We start from the raw sequence: 14,989 nt of genomic DNA, 5'->3' as shown, positions 1-14,989 counted from the left end.
CCTTTTTTATTATTGAGAGAGAATTGCCATATATAGGGAGGGCCTAGGGTTTTTTATTTTTATGATTCAGAGATTTGGGGGGTAGCTTAATGAAGTTGCAAATGAAGAATTAGGTCATTTTTGAGAAAGGGCCTAAAGAGAATGTTTTCAGATGTTTCAAATCCAGTAACTGAACCTGGAGATTTATTACAGTGCTCTTGTGCTGAGACAACAACTCACCTTTAAGTACATGGTTTCACGTAAGTTAGCAAAGTGCTGGCTCCTAACTGCCTTTCCTGTCTGGATCCTAGGTGGAATGGACCCACGTGGCTTTCCTTGGCTTTGACTTTCTCCTGTCTTACTATCGACTTCTCTCTCATGGGCCCTTTTCCCTTCATTCCTAGGATGCTGCAGGACATATTGAACGACATGCTGAAGATGACAGCAAAATTGATTCATGAAGTTTTTTGCCTCCCACGTTGGGAAGTCATTAGTTGAACTATTTTCACATTGGCCCCCCACACAGGCCACTCTCTTCCCTTTCTTGTGAAGCAAGGAAGGAGAAAGTGGTTACTAGCCAGGCATACCCCTAGCATAAGTCTGGGCAGCTCTATGGGATGATAAATTACACTTTTAAGTTCTTGCTGGAGGTTTTAAATAGATTTAGACAGATGTTAAGGAACCATACTTCTCTGGGACAGCATGGCATATAGTGATATATGCTACTTGCGTTCTCCAGATGTTTATTAAAGATACAGATCCTAATTGGTTACCCAGTTTGACCCTAATCATATGTATATTTTATTGATTTCAGTTTGCAATTTTTAATTTATGTTCTTATGATGGTTTAAACCTATAGTCAGGCTTTTAAGTACAAGTTTGTTTAAGTGCTAGACTTGCAGGATCAGTTTTCATTTCTCCATTTGTAATAGCTGGGTATTTAAACTGGAAGCAAATAGTTTTCTTTCTTAACAATTATATGCAGTGTGTGTCACTGTTTTCTTGCTTTATAGATAGAGCTGGCTTTAAGTGCTAAAGGACACAGTAGATTTTTGACAAACAGTGGCTGCTCTGCTGACTATCTTTTAGGAATTCAGAAAGCAAATCACATAGTGACAAGTCCTTACAGACACCACTTCCTAGTAAACCTCTGTAAATGTGGATAGAAAGCTCAGTGTGAGGCAGTGCGTAGACCTAACGTCTACCTTTACATCTGCTGTTGAACCTGGGCACTACGTGCTACAGATCCTGTCAGGCTGTTGAACTGGAGGTGTACCTTTATCTTCCTTTCTAGTGTCTGACCCTGCAAGCCTAATGTTGGTTTGAACCCTTTTGGTTTGTTCAGTTGCCAGCCTCCATCTCTCCCACTGTATGGCTGTGCCTAGACTGATGGCAGCCATCGAGTATTCCTCTGGGCTCACGGGGTGTTTTCCACCCCCCTGCAGCACCTAAGATGGTGGGGGAGAGGGGGTTAGAATAAAGCATCTGAATACAGTTTTCAGGACCTCAAGGAGACTTCCTTGAGACTTGTTTCTGAGACAGTTCTTTGCCTTCACTTCCCTGCTAGCTGGGAAAGAAGAGTGGAGCAGAGACTCTGCCTGGCCACTGAGAACAGCCAAATTCACAAACCCTCAGTGGGGCTTTGTTTTTGGATTTTCTCCGGACTCATCACTAAACCTGTGGAAGTGTTGCTTTCCAGCCTTTTGTTTCTGGATCCTCAAAACTCAGAAAGTGGCCGGGCGTGGTGGCTCACGCCTGTAATCCCAGCACTTTGGGAGGCTGAGGCAGGCAGATCACCTGAGGCTAGGAGTTGGAGACCAGCCTGGCCAACATGGCAAAACCCCGTCTCTACTAAAAATACAAAAAGCCGGGCGTGGTGGGCGCCCGTAATCCCAGCTGCTCAGGAGGCTGAGGCAGGAGAATCGCTTGAACCCGAGAGGCAGAGATTGCAGTAAGCCGAGATCGCGCCACTGCACTCCAGCCTGGTGACAGAGTGAGACTCCGTCTCAAAAAAAAAGAACAACTCAGAAAGCTTCTTCAGAGAGAGAAAATTAGGGGGAGGAGCCCAGGGCCACATACCAAGCTTTGGGACATGGTGCCTCATGCTCTCTGGGATTGCAGAGCATCCAGGTCTGTCTTCGCCCCTGTTAGTGCACATACATCCACTCACGTCTTCCCTCAGGCTATCGGGCAGGGGGACTTCACCAGGGGGTTCATGGATAGGCTTCAAGAGGGTCTGTGAGCCCCCAGAAATTGTGTGTGAGACTGAGTATGTGTTCTTTTTTCCAGGAAAGGCTCCAGTGGTTCTTACTTGATCCAAAAAATGTCAAGAATTAATCTAGGAGGCCGGGCCTGGTGGCTCACACCTGTAATCCCAGCACTTTGGGAGGCCGAGGCGGGTGGATCACTCAAGGTCAGGCATTCGAGACCAGCCTGGCCAACATAGTGAAACCCCGTCTCTATTAAAAATACAAAAATTAGCTGGGTGTGGTGGTATGTGCCTGTAGTCTCAGCTACTCAGGAGGCTGAGACAGGAGAATCACTTGAACCCTGGTGGTAGAAGTTGCAGTGAGCCAAGATCATACCACTGCACTCCAGCCTGGGCGACAAGAGTGAAACTCCACCTCAAAAAAAAAAAAAAAAAAAAAAAAAAAAGTTAATCTAGGAGATAATGAATGGCCTAGTACTAGATAATATATGGCCCCACAAGCTCTTGACTTCTGTCCTTGGGGAAAGCCATTTTGTTAACCACACTAGTGAGATCTACATGATGCTTAATGGAGAACAGAGAAGATCTTGTTGCAAAAGGTGTATTAAATATTTGTGCTGTTTCTGTATGAGATTGAGAAGCTTTTCCCACCTCTCACCCCTATTTCCTATAAGGATATCCAGAGAAGCCAAACTGTTCTGTGGGTTTGGGAATGGTCATTTCCCGGGAAAATGCATTTGGATCGATGACTAAACCTGGCCCTTTTCTCTGGGCTGTAGTGAAGCCGCATTTTCACGCTGGCTGGCAGTGTGCTGAGAGAGCCTTGAATGCTCTGCGGCGTAGTGCCCTTCTGCCCTGCCTGACGATGTATCGAAAAGATGAGCGTGAAGGAGCCTTTGTGCAGCAGGAAGCGGGTAGGTGAGGTGTTGGGCAGTTGTGGGAACTTCTGAGAGTATTACAGACTGGTAGAATCGGTAAGAACTCTGATTTGGACTTCGCTTTGGTGGAACTGTGTGCCTATACCTGCCTGTGTGTGTGCAAGTGTGCAGGTTCCTTTGTATGTATGTGTATGTGTGGGAACCTGTGTTTGTCATATTTTTCTTCATTTCACAAAGGCTTTTTTTGAAGCAGTGGCAGTATGCCTTTGTTTCAAGAACACATGAAATTCTTTTTACACCAGATTAGTGTGTTACCCAAAATGAACCGTTCTAGCCCTCTATTAAGAAATAAAGGGACCATAAGCATTTTGGCTGCTTATGGCTGTGTGTTACTACTTACAAGAGTCTTGAAAATTATGCAGAACTTTGCCTTTTTTTAATGTCTTCCACAATGTTGTGACTGATTATAACCCTGTTTCCCCTCAGAGAAGAGCTCTGGCTCAGGGATCTGTGTTGACTCTGGCATTTAGTGGCTTTGTGAAGGAAGGAAACCATGAAATGACCTGACAAAAACTGACTCATGTCTTTAAAGTAGTTGGAGCCACTTTTAGAATGTTACTCTCGGTTGCTTTTGTCTAATTCTAATGGCTTAAAGCCAAGAAAACCATAGTATAAATCTTTTTGTGTACCTATGCTAGTGTTTAAATGGCAGTTCATTGTGATAAAGTATCAGTCACTTCAAGTTTTCTGTGAAAGTTTTTAATTAGGTTAAAAATAATTTTGGCATATGTCTCTACTCAGTTTATAAAGCAGTTCCACACCATGTGAACAAAACTCTAACAGCAAAGGTTATCTTGACCTGATGTTACTTGAATCTGAGAGAAACTCATTACTTACTACTGCACTCCTGCTTTTGTGGGAAAAATTTTTTTCTTCCCCAGAAGAGTTAACAGTTGAGTGTTCAGCTCCTGACTTACCTTTAATTTAGAGGCAGTATTATTACTGTTTAAGTGATTATTTGCTTAACACAGGTTTTATTTTGTCTTTTTTCTGGTAGATTATACAAGGGACAACTTTAGTGATGAGGCATGTGGATGATTTGGTGGGAGTAGGTATATACTTAGTGGAATGGTTTATTTTATGGAAGAGAATTCATTGGAGGTGAGATTGAAGTATATTGTGAAGTGGGATTTGAACAGCACATATGCTCTGGTTTGCTCAAATAACTGCAGTTTATGCTTACATCTAAATTTTGTTTCTGTTACCTAAACGGGAGCTTCTAGAATTACGAAGGCCATACCTGCCACATTTATAAAATAATGGTTTTATCCCTGCCCCCAAATCATCAGGTTCCTCGGGTTTAAGAGAAGTGGTCTAATAGACAGGAATAGAAGTTGTGGTGGAGGTGATTTGGGATAGACTAGGTTTCCTTATGCAAGTGGATATGAGCTCCTCATAGAAACCAGACCTACTGTATTAGACAGTAACCTCTAACCTCACCTCCAAGCCCAAGTATATGGCCCTGCTGGGTTACCTGGTGACTACATTTCCCAGATTCACTCTAAATTCAAGGTAGTGACCCAAATAAATTGGGAAAGGAGGGGGTCAAGGAGGAAAAGCTGTTGAAAATCTTTCTCCTATTTAAGAGAAATATATGCCCTAGAGCTGCTCCAGCACCCTTGGTTTCTGATTTTTTAAATATTGAATATGGATTAGAAGAATGAAATCAGATGACACCTGACTGCAAAAATGTTTATAAGCAAATAGCCTTCTTACATTTTGGTATAAAGCTGTGAACTTCGTAACTTTGTAAAGCAAGATATAAAGCAAATACAAGAGGAAAATAAAGTACTTTTACTAATTGACGGTTTACTTTTGTTACCTTGTCTGCATATTCACGGCCAGCCCTTTCCACGTTGGCTTAGCGAGGAAGAAGGAAACTGGGTGGAAAACACAGGATGCCTATAGATATGCCGCAGGCCATGGTCCAGAGAAGTTTAGCAAACAAACAGCTGCGTTCAGGCTTTTGTCCACGGTCATGCGACAGGTCAGTTAGTGAGCAGAGGAGCTAGGATAGCTCAATCTCCACTCCATTATTCAGGTAACCGGCCCCTCCCGTTGTACATGACCATTTATTCTTGATGTCTTTTACAGCAACAACTATTCCTCTGCCTTCCTTTTATGTCTTGGAAAGTATCTGAGCCATTCTTATGCTCAAGAAATAGCAATAGGCATGATTACAAAATTCAAGATTTTGTTTTTGTGTGTGTTTTTCATTGTTCTCTTGTAGGTGATAGGTGAGTATATGATTGGAAGCCATTCAGTCATGCATGGCTGATATCTAAATGTGAGACAACAAAACACAAGGGGACCAGCCATACACATGCCTTTATTTAGATCAGCTTTTTTCAAAATGCAGCCAAACTTATGAGTTGGACAGCCCAAAGTAACCAGCCCTATTCCACTGAGTTAGTTTACCCCACAGCAGGCCTCTCCTAAAATAATAACGAGGTAGAACCCAGTGCTGGTTTGGTTCCTGGCCCATGGTGGGACAGCGTGAAGGTGATGGAGGGCTCTAGCACAAGGAGGTGCTGAGTGCCACCGGCAGGTGCTTCTGCAGACAGCCTAGAGCAAGGTAAGCAGGAGCACTCGCTTCAGAACCGAGGCGGCTTGGACCAGAGGCAGGCACTTTCCTCCACATGGCAAAGGGACAAGGGTTTGTTCTTCCTACCTCATTGCTTTACTAAAGGGTCAGGCTAGGCATGACCGATCAAGGATGGGTAGGGGGTAAAATGGAGGAGGAACATGACTGATGAGGTGCCTGGAAGCCTGTAGGGGTGTAGCTGCTGGGTCCTTTGAGGTAAGTGGCTTTGGAAATAGAAGGTGAAACTGAAATCCTGAGTGATCCTGCATGGCTTTGGATGAGGCCAGCCTGGTTCAGGCATACATGGTGAGCTGCAGCCACTGAAAGAAGTCCCAAGATCAGAATGTAGATCAGAAAAGAGTGACCCCCCCGCCCTAGGAATCTTACGGGGCAAGAGGAAAGGGAACAGTCCCAGCAGGTCAGACCCCCAGAAGATTTTCCAAGAAGCAGTGGCTTACTGTTTCCTTTCTCCTAGATCTTCCCTAAGAAGGTGCATGTTTTCCCGCATCAAGTGACTGGGGGAGCAGAGGTCCTTTTGGGCCTCAAGTGCATGTGTCCTGGGAGCCTGCTGAGCCTCCCTCCATGTTCTCTTCCTATCCCTTCCCTCCACCACTGTGTGGAAATGAGGAGCACACCCTGGGTCCAGTCCGCCCCGTTGACCCCTCCACCTTGAGTTTTAATGTGTAGGGGGAATGTGCTGTGCCTATGCTTTACCTCCAGAACGTTGAGCTTGATGATACCATCTCCATCCTTGTCAAATGCATGAAAAGCTCCTGTGAAAGAATGCACAGGCCAGAGGCCAGTTACAGGCGCACTCCACCTCTACTACTGTAACTTCCCCTCAGAGGACCATGTGCCCAGTGCTGTCCCTCATCAGCACAAAGATCTGCAGGCAGAGAATCACCAGTAACCCTCCCTTTGCCATCCCATTCTGGGCCTAAAGAGGTCACTGGCCCTTGTTCAGCCTGGATGGAGCAGACTGGAGATTATCAGGTGAGATGCCTGTTGCCACAACTGCCCCTGCAAGAGAGCAGAGGGCAGCCCCCCTCTCCCACTTACTGAACATGCCCTCCAGCCTAACGAAGCAGCAGATGAAACTGTCGAAGTCGATGTTCATGTGTTTGTCTGCGTACCGCATGGTAATGATGTCATAGAGCTGGTTGTTGAGGTGGAATCCTGTGGAGGGGACCATGTTAGAGGTGGACGTGGAGCTGGAGGCCTTGGGCCTGCCTTCTATTTTCCCTGCCTCTCGGCCCCTCTGTGACCTGGGAAGGGAAAGTGAGAAGCCCTTTCCCTCTCCTTTCTCTAGTGGGGCCCTAGTAGCCTAGTCCCCTCCCATTCCTGCTCCCACCGTCTTGGGTCCACATCCCTGCCACCCCTTCCTTCTCAGCACCTGCGTCGTTGACTGCATTTCGCATCTCGTAGCTGTTGATGGTGCCGGACTGGTCTGTGTCATAGTGTTTGAAAATTTTCTGGCAATAGAAAATTTGAGGATGGAGGTCCCACACTGAATCTCCAAATCAACCCCATTCTTGACTCCCACACTTCATTTTCTCTTCCCACCTGCCAGGCCTTAATCTTGTTCCAGAGGTGGTGGAACTCCTGCAGGTTGAGCTTTCCAGAGCCATCTGTCTGGAGGAGGGAGGTCAGGGCTACACAGCACACAGCAAAATCCCCCTGGATTTGGAGGGAGGGTCTAGGAGACTCCGGGCTGTCCTACCCACTGCCCTGTTGTAGTATTTAACCCTCCCCTCCACTCCACCACCAGTCAGAGATTGCGCCTACTCTGTAACCCAGGAGCCGCTCTCCTAAGGACCACTTTTGCTTGGGCAGGATCCCAGGCCTGAGAGAAGCACAGGGGTTAGGGCAGTTACAACCCAACATCCTCCCCTTCCGCCTCTAACAACCCCTTTCAGAGGAGTATCCAAGATGTTCTGAATCAGGGTCTCCTTAAGTTTCCCTGGGCACAAATTAGAGCCCTTTGCCTGACTGGGCACCCTGTATGTTGCCTTGGCCCCCGTGGGCTGATGACAGAGGGTCGGGAAGGGGCGGCAGAAAGGATACATCCATGAGCGCAATCATGCTACGGCAGGACTCCAGTGTGAACCCGTGTGTCTTCAGGTCCTTGTCTGGGGGGATGGAGAAGAGTGAGGAGCTGCTTTGAGACAACGGGACTCCCCACCCACCCCACCCCCATCTGGTTTGAGCAACTCACGTTTGTTCACGACTGTGTTAAGGACCTTCTTGAGCTCATCTGCACAGATCTCCATGTCCTGAGGAGGAAGGGAGAGGAGGGTCATGGTTCAGGAGTACAGCAGCTCCTGGCGCAGACACTTTGCAAAACAAATTCCACCTGGCCGTGTTTGTAAAATCCCTGTCGGTGCTATTATGTCATGGGAAGCTGGGGCTTTTCTGAGGAAGACAGGGGGCCAGATACTGCACCTCAGCTATCAGGACCACCGTGGGCAGCTCAGAGCAAAAAGGCCTCTGAGCCCCCCAGCAGACGTGGCAGTCCAAAACTCAAGGGCTTGTGGATTTGTGTGCTACGCACACATCCCCTGGCTCCACCGAAGTCCAAAGTGACCTCTACCAAACAATAACGAAATAATTGGTAATCTGAGCAGTTAATCCAGGAGAGAAGGAAGCACCTGTGGGCGTCCTGGGCTTGGAGGTACTCACATCTCCTGCTATCTGCTTGAAAATGTTCCGGAATTGTTGCTGTTCCTCACTTTCCTGGTCAGAGCTGCCAGGCTGTGGCTGTGGAGGCACAAAGGAAAACTGGTTCACAGGGGTCAGAGGTGCACAGGCCTGTGAGGCAAGCTCCTCTGGGCCAAGGGAGCCAAGTGCCTAAAACGGCCGGAGGTGGCAGCAGGAGCTGGGGACAGGGGCAAATGCAGACCTGGTGAGCTGGAGTGAGATGCATCGAGGCCTCAGGGACTCTTCACACCTCTCCAGCCCTGACGCCCCCAGCCAAAGGAGATATGGCGGCCATACAGCCTCCTCCCCGCCACCCCAGTCCCCACCTGCAAGAGCCCCCTCCACCATCCCAGGCCTGACCATTCCAACTAAAGGTGCCCGCAGGTCAAAGAAGGTCTGGCCGTTCTGATTCCTCCAGCCACCCTGTCATCAAGGCCAAGTCCTCAGAGAACCTCCCCTAGGCCCCACTGCATGAGGCCCCGGATAGAAGAGGGGCTCCCAGACAGAAGAGGGGCCCTGGATAGAAGAGGTTCCCCCGGATAGAAGAGGGGCCCTGGATTGGTCTGGAGACTTCTGCCTCTAAGGCTCACCTCTACTAAGCTCCCACTCCAATCTAACACCCTCCCGTGAGCTCTAGAGGACCCCATTTCTGATGTCAGCCCCACTTTTCTGCTCCTATCCTTTATCCCCCTATTGTGAAATGCTCAAGGCCACCAGGAGACAAGAGTTGCGCCTCCGCTCTCAAGCTGGTTCTGTCTCAGTCTTTGCCTCCCCTTCTCTGTATCCTGGCTGGATCAGCTCCATGGGAGGCTCAGCCTGCCAGTCCACTCCTAGAATGGAACCCCCATCCTGGGATATTCACCCAAGCAGCAGCCCAAATTTCAGGGGAACTTGCGAAAGAAAAGGTCAGTGGGACAAATTCAAACCTCCAGATGTTCAAGACAAACTCCTGGGAAGCCTCCAGCCCCTGTGTATCCCAAGCGCATAGGAAGCCCCTGTAGCGTGCTGGCCACCCCACCCATGCCACATGCCCAGACACCTGTGGGGACTGCTTTTGCTTATCAGGGCTTGTTTTGCCTTTGCCCTCCTCTGACTCCTGGTCCACACCCAGCTCCTTGTTGCTGTTTGCTCTGTCTGAAACGAAGATGATGGGCTGGAGAGAGGAGGGAGAAGGCAGGAAGGAAGGGAGGATTACAGTCTGAACAGGCACACTGAGGCAGCACCTCTCTTGGAGCAGCTTTATCCAGTGAGAAGAGGAAAGGAATAGGCGGGAGCTCTTCAACCACGGTTCAAGCTCTATCTCTGCCACTGACAAGCCGTGTGACTTCAGTTCTTTATCTTTTCATACCCACTCCATCCCTCCTCATGGTAGAGTATTGAGAGCTCAGCATGTGAAATGCTAAGAATGCTAAAAGCAGCATGATCTAGTGCAGTGATTGTCAAGTATTTTGTAGACTCTTTTTTTTCCAGATGGAAACACTGTTCAAATTAAATTTCCTGCAGAAACATGGTGTATATAAAAACACAAGCTTCTCTGATTAATGAGAACAGAGCTCTTTGCCCTCAGCACCCCACATCACCATGGCAGCTACTGAGGCACCTCAAAGGAACCTCTACAACCCTGCAAAGTATAGCTTGAAAAAGGACACGGATTAGTGGCATGGTCAGTGGGTGAGCCATCAGAACACTGGGCTGGAATCCCAGCCCTGCCCCTCATATAAGAAATATCCTCTCTGGCCGGGCACAGTGGCTCACGCCTGTAATCCCAGCACTTTAGGAGGCCGAGGCAGGCAGATCACAAGGTCAGGAGATCGAGACCATCCTGGCTAACTGGGTGAAACCCCATCTCTGCTAAAGATACAAAAAAATTAGCTGGGCGTGGTGGTGGGTGCCTGTAGTCCCAGCTACTTGGGAGGCTGAGGCAGGAAAATGGTGTGAACATGGGAGGCGGAGCTTGCAGCGAGCCAAGATCAAGCCACTGCACTCCAGCCTGGGTGACAGAGTGAGACTCTGTCTCAAAAAAAAAAAGAAATATCCTCTCTGGCCTCAGTTTACTCATCCTTTAATGGTAAAATCTGCTTTCCCTCTTCATAGGGCTCTTGTGGGGATCAAATGAGATACTGAATGCAAAATCATACTGCAAAAACATTTAAGATGCTACACAAACAAGGAATATTTTCAAGACATGCTCGTGCAAGTGACAAGGATATGAAAAGGACAGAGAGCGGCTGCTGCATGGTGCCAACACTGTGGATGCGGTGCACCTGTAGGGAAAGCCGGGGGAAGGCAAGGCTGTGGGGATTGAGGCTGCAATGCAGAGAACAACTGGGCAGGCAGAGCCTCTCGGAGCAGAAAAGTAGCCCACCTGGACTCAGGCACCACTGCCCTTCCATGCTGCTCATCTAGGACAGCTCAAGCAGATAGACCCGTGGAAACGGCTCCCCAGCTTTGGCTCCCAGCAGGCCCCAGAGGCCTTGGCTTGCTCTGCCTTCTAAGCAGTGTCTTGCTCAAGCAGCTGAAGCTTGTGGGGATCCCAGAGCAAATGGAGGTCACAGTCTGAGGGGGGATGTGTAGGATGGATATGGTGTGGCCATGGAGCATCCCTGCCAGGCACACACTGGCAGGCCCGAGTGTGGGTCTGGACAACACAGGCCTTGAAGTGTAGGGGCTGGCACCAGAGAAAGAGGGCAAGAAACACAGGTTTTGGAGTAAACAGACATGGTTTCCAGTTCCATTTTCCCCACTCATTAGTTCTGTTCCTTGGGCAAGTTCACTTCTTTGAGTCTATCTCACCTGTGAAAGGGGAAAAATAACAGCACCTACTTTGTAGATACTGTTATAATTGGCGGGGGGGAAAGAGAGGGATTGACCCCAAGCACAGTGCCTGGAATGTGGTAGTGCCTGATGAGTGTCAGCTCTGGTCTGGGCCAGCACCAGTACCTGGAGGACCCCTGTGATGGATCCATCACCACCAGGCACCACCAGAAATGCTAGCACCAAATCTGATGGTGTATGATGGCCTCTTGTGGTTCAGGACACGGACTCTGGACCCACACTGCCTGGCTCTAAGTACTGGCTCTGCCCCTCCCTAGCTGTGTGGCCTTGGGCAAGTTAGTCAAGTCTGTACCTTTTCTCCCTCTGAAAATGGGGATAGTTATAGTACTAATCTCATAGGGCTGTTGTGAGGAAGGAATTAATCATGGAAAGCACCTAAAAGAGTGCTTGGCACGTAGCCTTCCCCCAGCATATTGTAGTTGTCATTACTGCACGCTCGGCCCCAGCAGAAGCTCAGGGAAGGAGGGGGAGGAAGAGGCAAGTCTGGTGCATGGATGCATATGAGCTCACACATGCACACTTCACACGCATGCACATACACACATATGCATGAGTACACACACTTCATGCTCTCTACCCACACACCTACCTTGGTTTTTTTCTTTTTCTGCGTAAGAAAAGGAAACAGTAAATGCAGAATAAGTGAAAAGTAAGTTCTCAGAACCGCCAGTGGCTTTTGGCTTCCCTGTATCCTGGTCTTTAGCTTGGGGTGGGGCTCCAGGGTCCAGAAATCTGAATCACATGGAGCCAAAAAGGGGCATGGAGGGTGAAGGGAGAAGAGAATTCTTCTTTCTCCTCCATGCCCAGACACCAGTGACTGCTCTGACTTTGTTTTTATAATCTACTCTTACTGCATATGGCAAGGAAAAAGATCTTCTGGCTAAGGTTTTCTTTCTTCCTTTTTTAAAAAATGAAATTGGTGGCCGGGTGTGCTGGCTCATGCCTGTAATCCCAGCACTTTGGGAGGCTGAGGTGGGCGGATTATCTGAGGTCAGTAGTTCAGGACTATCCTGGCCAACATGGTGAAACCCCATCTCGACTAAAAAATACAAAAATTATCCAGGCGTGATGGTGGGCACCTGTAATCTCAGCTACTCAGGAGGCTGAGGCAGGAGAATTGCTTGAACCCGGGAGGCGGAGGTTGCAGTGAGCTGAGATCATGCCATTGCACTCCAGCCTGGGTGACAAGAGCGAAATTCCGTCTCAAAAATAAACAGACAAATAAATAAATAATAAAAAATGAAATTGGTTACTACAACACCAAAAACATGGCTCTCTCAAACTGACCTGACAATGGATTTTGACTTATAGAATATTTTTTTAAAATTTTTGAGCAAGCATTTAACATAGGGAGATTTTCTTTGGTAAAAGCCCCAGCTGTGGCAGGCTGCCCTGGGCCTGTAATCCCTGCGGCAACTATCAGCTGAGCCAAGGGCCCTGCTCCCTGTGTCTTCCAGATTGCCCCACGCCCCAACATTCCTGTTGACCCTCGACACTGGAGCCAAATGTCAGTTGAGAACTGCAGACAACCGTGTCAGTGCAGGGACATCAAAACCCCTGCACCTGCCTGCTCTACTCACGTGACGTGCCAGCTCCCATAAACTTTTGGGTTGGCAGGTCCTGATCAATACTGCACACCGATGACCAGCATCCAGATGACCAGAACAGATCCCCACACACCTACCACTAAAACCAATCGCCTGTGGTCATTCAGAAGGCACTTGGAGACCTGGCACTGGCTCAGGGTCAGGATTATGACCATGACTGTCACTGCCCAGAAGACAGTTCAGAGGGGCATTTGTCCTCTCATTGGCCTACGTCATCCCCACAGAGCACAAAGGACTGTCAGCTGACTACAGCCCAAAGCCCCAAGGCAGTCACAAGACTCCTCAACACACAGAGCCCAACACACAGCACTCTGTGCTTCGGACTTTGGGCTTCTCACTGCCTGGGGCTGGCCTCAGCGTGGAGGTGCGGAAAAACCTAAGTCTGGAGTCAGAGAGTCTGAATGTGAGTTCCAACCCTGCCACTTACTGAGCTCTGTGAACTCAGAGAAGTCATTCAACCCCATTGAGCCTCTGCTTCCTTTCTTGAACACCAGGGATTATAACCCCATCTACCTCTCAGAAACCTTGCAAGTATCGCGATGACACATGTGAAAAGTACCTTGTAAGGTGTAAAGTGTGAAAAAGCACCTCTGTTTGAGTGCCCATGCTGTGCCAGACACTTCACATACATCACCTCATTGATGAAGCCTCACAAAAGCCTTGCAAGGCACATTATCATCCCCATTTTACTGAGTAGGAAACTGAGTGAGAGGGATTACAGAAATTGTCCAGGTCACCCCGCTGGTAAGTGGAGGATCCAAGTGTCAACACCAGGTCCAGCACCAGCTTACTTTCTTTTCTCTATGTGTGAAATCCAACGTTATCCAGTCTCAGAATCCAGTGTTCGCTGCGGCTCTTGTCATCCCTTCCTGTGGCCTTGTTCCCTCCCTCTGATTGTTCAAATTGCTTCTCCTTTCCAGGACCCTCTTCCATATTTCCCAGCCCCTGAACTGCCTCAATGGCCCCCGGTGCATAAGGCCGATTACTTCTGGCCATGCCAAAGTAGGATTTGCAGTGCCAAGGAGGGACTGCTCAGCACAGCCCAGACTCCCATTCCCTCTGCCAGTGCCCATTCTCCCCTGTACCATCTGTCCCCTGCATGGTCAGGGAAGGGGACCCTCTGGACTTTTCGCACAGAAGATCTAAACCACTCACCACTGGCCGATCCACGGAGATGGTATTTTCAACTTCCCTGTGAGGAATACAGACATGTGGGGTCTCAGTGTCACCAGAAGCAAGCAGGAGGCCCGTGGAGGGTTTGCTCTGGTGCACGGCTTCCTGGCAGCCAAGCCAGAACCAGCCTCTAGAGAACCCCTGGAACACCCCAACCCCAGGAACCAGCCCCATGTCAGCACCATCCCCGACAGCCAAGCCCAGGCACGCAGGTTCTTGTTAGTATTGCTCAGAGCCCCACAAAGGCATGACCCAGCCACCTACCCATGGACCTGGTGCATCTTCCAAGGACAGAGATCAGAGTGGCAGGGGCTATGAGCTCGTCTGTGGTGGCCAGGGACAGGATGTGGCTTTCCTGGCCATGCTAACCTAAAATTTCAAGCATCCCCAACACCTCCTATCCCTCTTCCCTACTTTATTTTTGCTCCATATCGCCTCTCCAAATCTAACATGCTACATATGTTTTTCCTATCCATTATTGTCTCATGTTAGAATATTAAGCTCCATGAAGGCAGGGATTTCTTTCTGTTTACTTCACTACTCTATCCTTAGTGCCTAGGAGAGTGCCTGGAACATAGTAGGTGCTCAATAAATATCGCAGAATGGATGAATGAATGAATGGGGGTAATGTGGCCAGTGGCTCAGGAGCAGCAGAAGGACCCTGGAGGAGACGTGTCTAGCTGCCTCATGCCTTCAACCTCTGGAGTGGGCCATGTGAGCTTTTAGAAACAGGTGGGAAAGCTGGGCCAGCACTCACTCGGAGAGGTTCCTCTTTTCAGAGAAGACCCGGAGGATGAATTCCCCCTCCTGGTGGGGCTCGTAGGTGGAGGGCACGATGACGTACTCGCTGGGAGGCAGGCGGAAGCGCTGGGACACCTCCCGCATGTTGATGTAGGTTTTGCTCCTGGCCTTGGAGGCGTTGTACAGGAAGAAGTCCTTCTGCAGGTGCTGCTTGTTCCCATGCATC

At 48.9% G+C, this 14,989-nt stretch overlaps 2 protein-coding genes across 9 annotated transcripts in view; one reads left to right on the top strand and one right to left on the bottom strand.

Annotated features, from left to right (window-relative positions):
* ZNF106 (zinc finger protein 106) overlaps nt 1-4,931 on the top strand; it is a 79,230-nt gene extending 74,299 nt beyond the window's left edge. For all 4 annotated transcript variants that reach the window (XM_008973214.5, XM_003805607.6, XM_034938575.3 and 1 more), the window contains one exon: nt 384-4,931. In XM_008973214.5, coding sequence (XP_008971462.4) covers nt 384-440 — 57 coding nt within the window. In that variant the 3' untranslated portion in view covers nt 441-4,931. The remainder of the gene's footprint in view (nt 1-383) is intronic.
* Nucleotides 4,932-5,437: 506 nt separating this feature from the next.
* LOC100984344 (calpain-3) overlaps nt 5,438-14,989 on the bottom strand; it is a 145,131-nt gene continuing 135,579 nt past the window's right edge. For 3 of the 5 annotated variants that reach the window (XM_055098321.2, XM_003805604.6, XM_008973276.4), the window contains 12 exons: nt 14,780-14,988; nt 14,005-14,041; nt 11,832-11,849; nt 9,447-9,560; nt 8,390-8,467; nt 7,926-7,983; nt 7,775-7,839; nt 7,274-7,342; nt 7,104-7,182; nt 6,770-6,886; nt 6,425-6,483; nt 5,438-6,030 (listed from right to left, as the gene is read on the bottom strand). In XM_055098321.2, the coding sequence (XP_054954296.2) occupies nt 6,004-6,030; nt 6,425-6,483; nt 6,770-6,886; nt 7,104-7,182; nt 7,274-7,342; nt 7,775-7,839; nt 7,926-7,983; nt 8,390-8,467; nt 9,447-9,560; nt 11,832-11,849; nt 14,005-14,041; nt 14,780-14,988 (930 nt within the window). In that variant the 3' untranslated portion in view covers nt 5,438-6,003. The remainder of the gene's footprint in view (nt 6,031-6,424; nt 6,484-6,769; nt 6,887-7,103; nt 7,183-7,273; nt 7,343-7,774; nt 7,840-7,925; nt 7,984-8,389; nt 8,468-9,446; nt 9,561-11,831; nt 11,850-14,004; nt 14,042-14,779; nt 14,989) is intronic. The other 2 variants (XM_003805605.6, XM_003805606.6) reach the window with 2 other exon arrangements.

The sequence above is a fragment of the Pan paniscus genome, chromosome 16 (genome assembly GCF_029289425.2).
Source record: "Pan paniscus chromosome 16, NHGRI_mPanPan1-v2.0_pri, whole genome shotgun sequence".
Classification (NCBI taxonomy): domain Eukaryota; kingdom Metazoa; phylum Chordata; class Mammalia; order Primates; family Hominidae; genus Pan; species Pan paniscus.
This window is presented reverse-complemented; position numbering and strand designations above follow the sequence as displayed.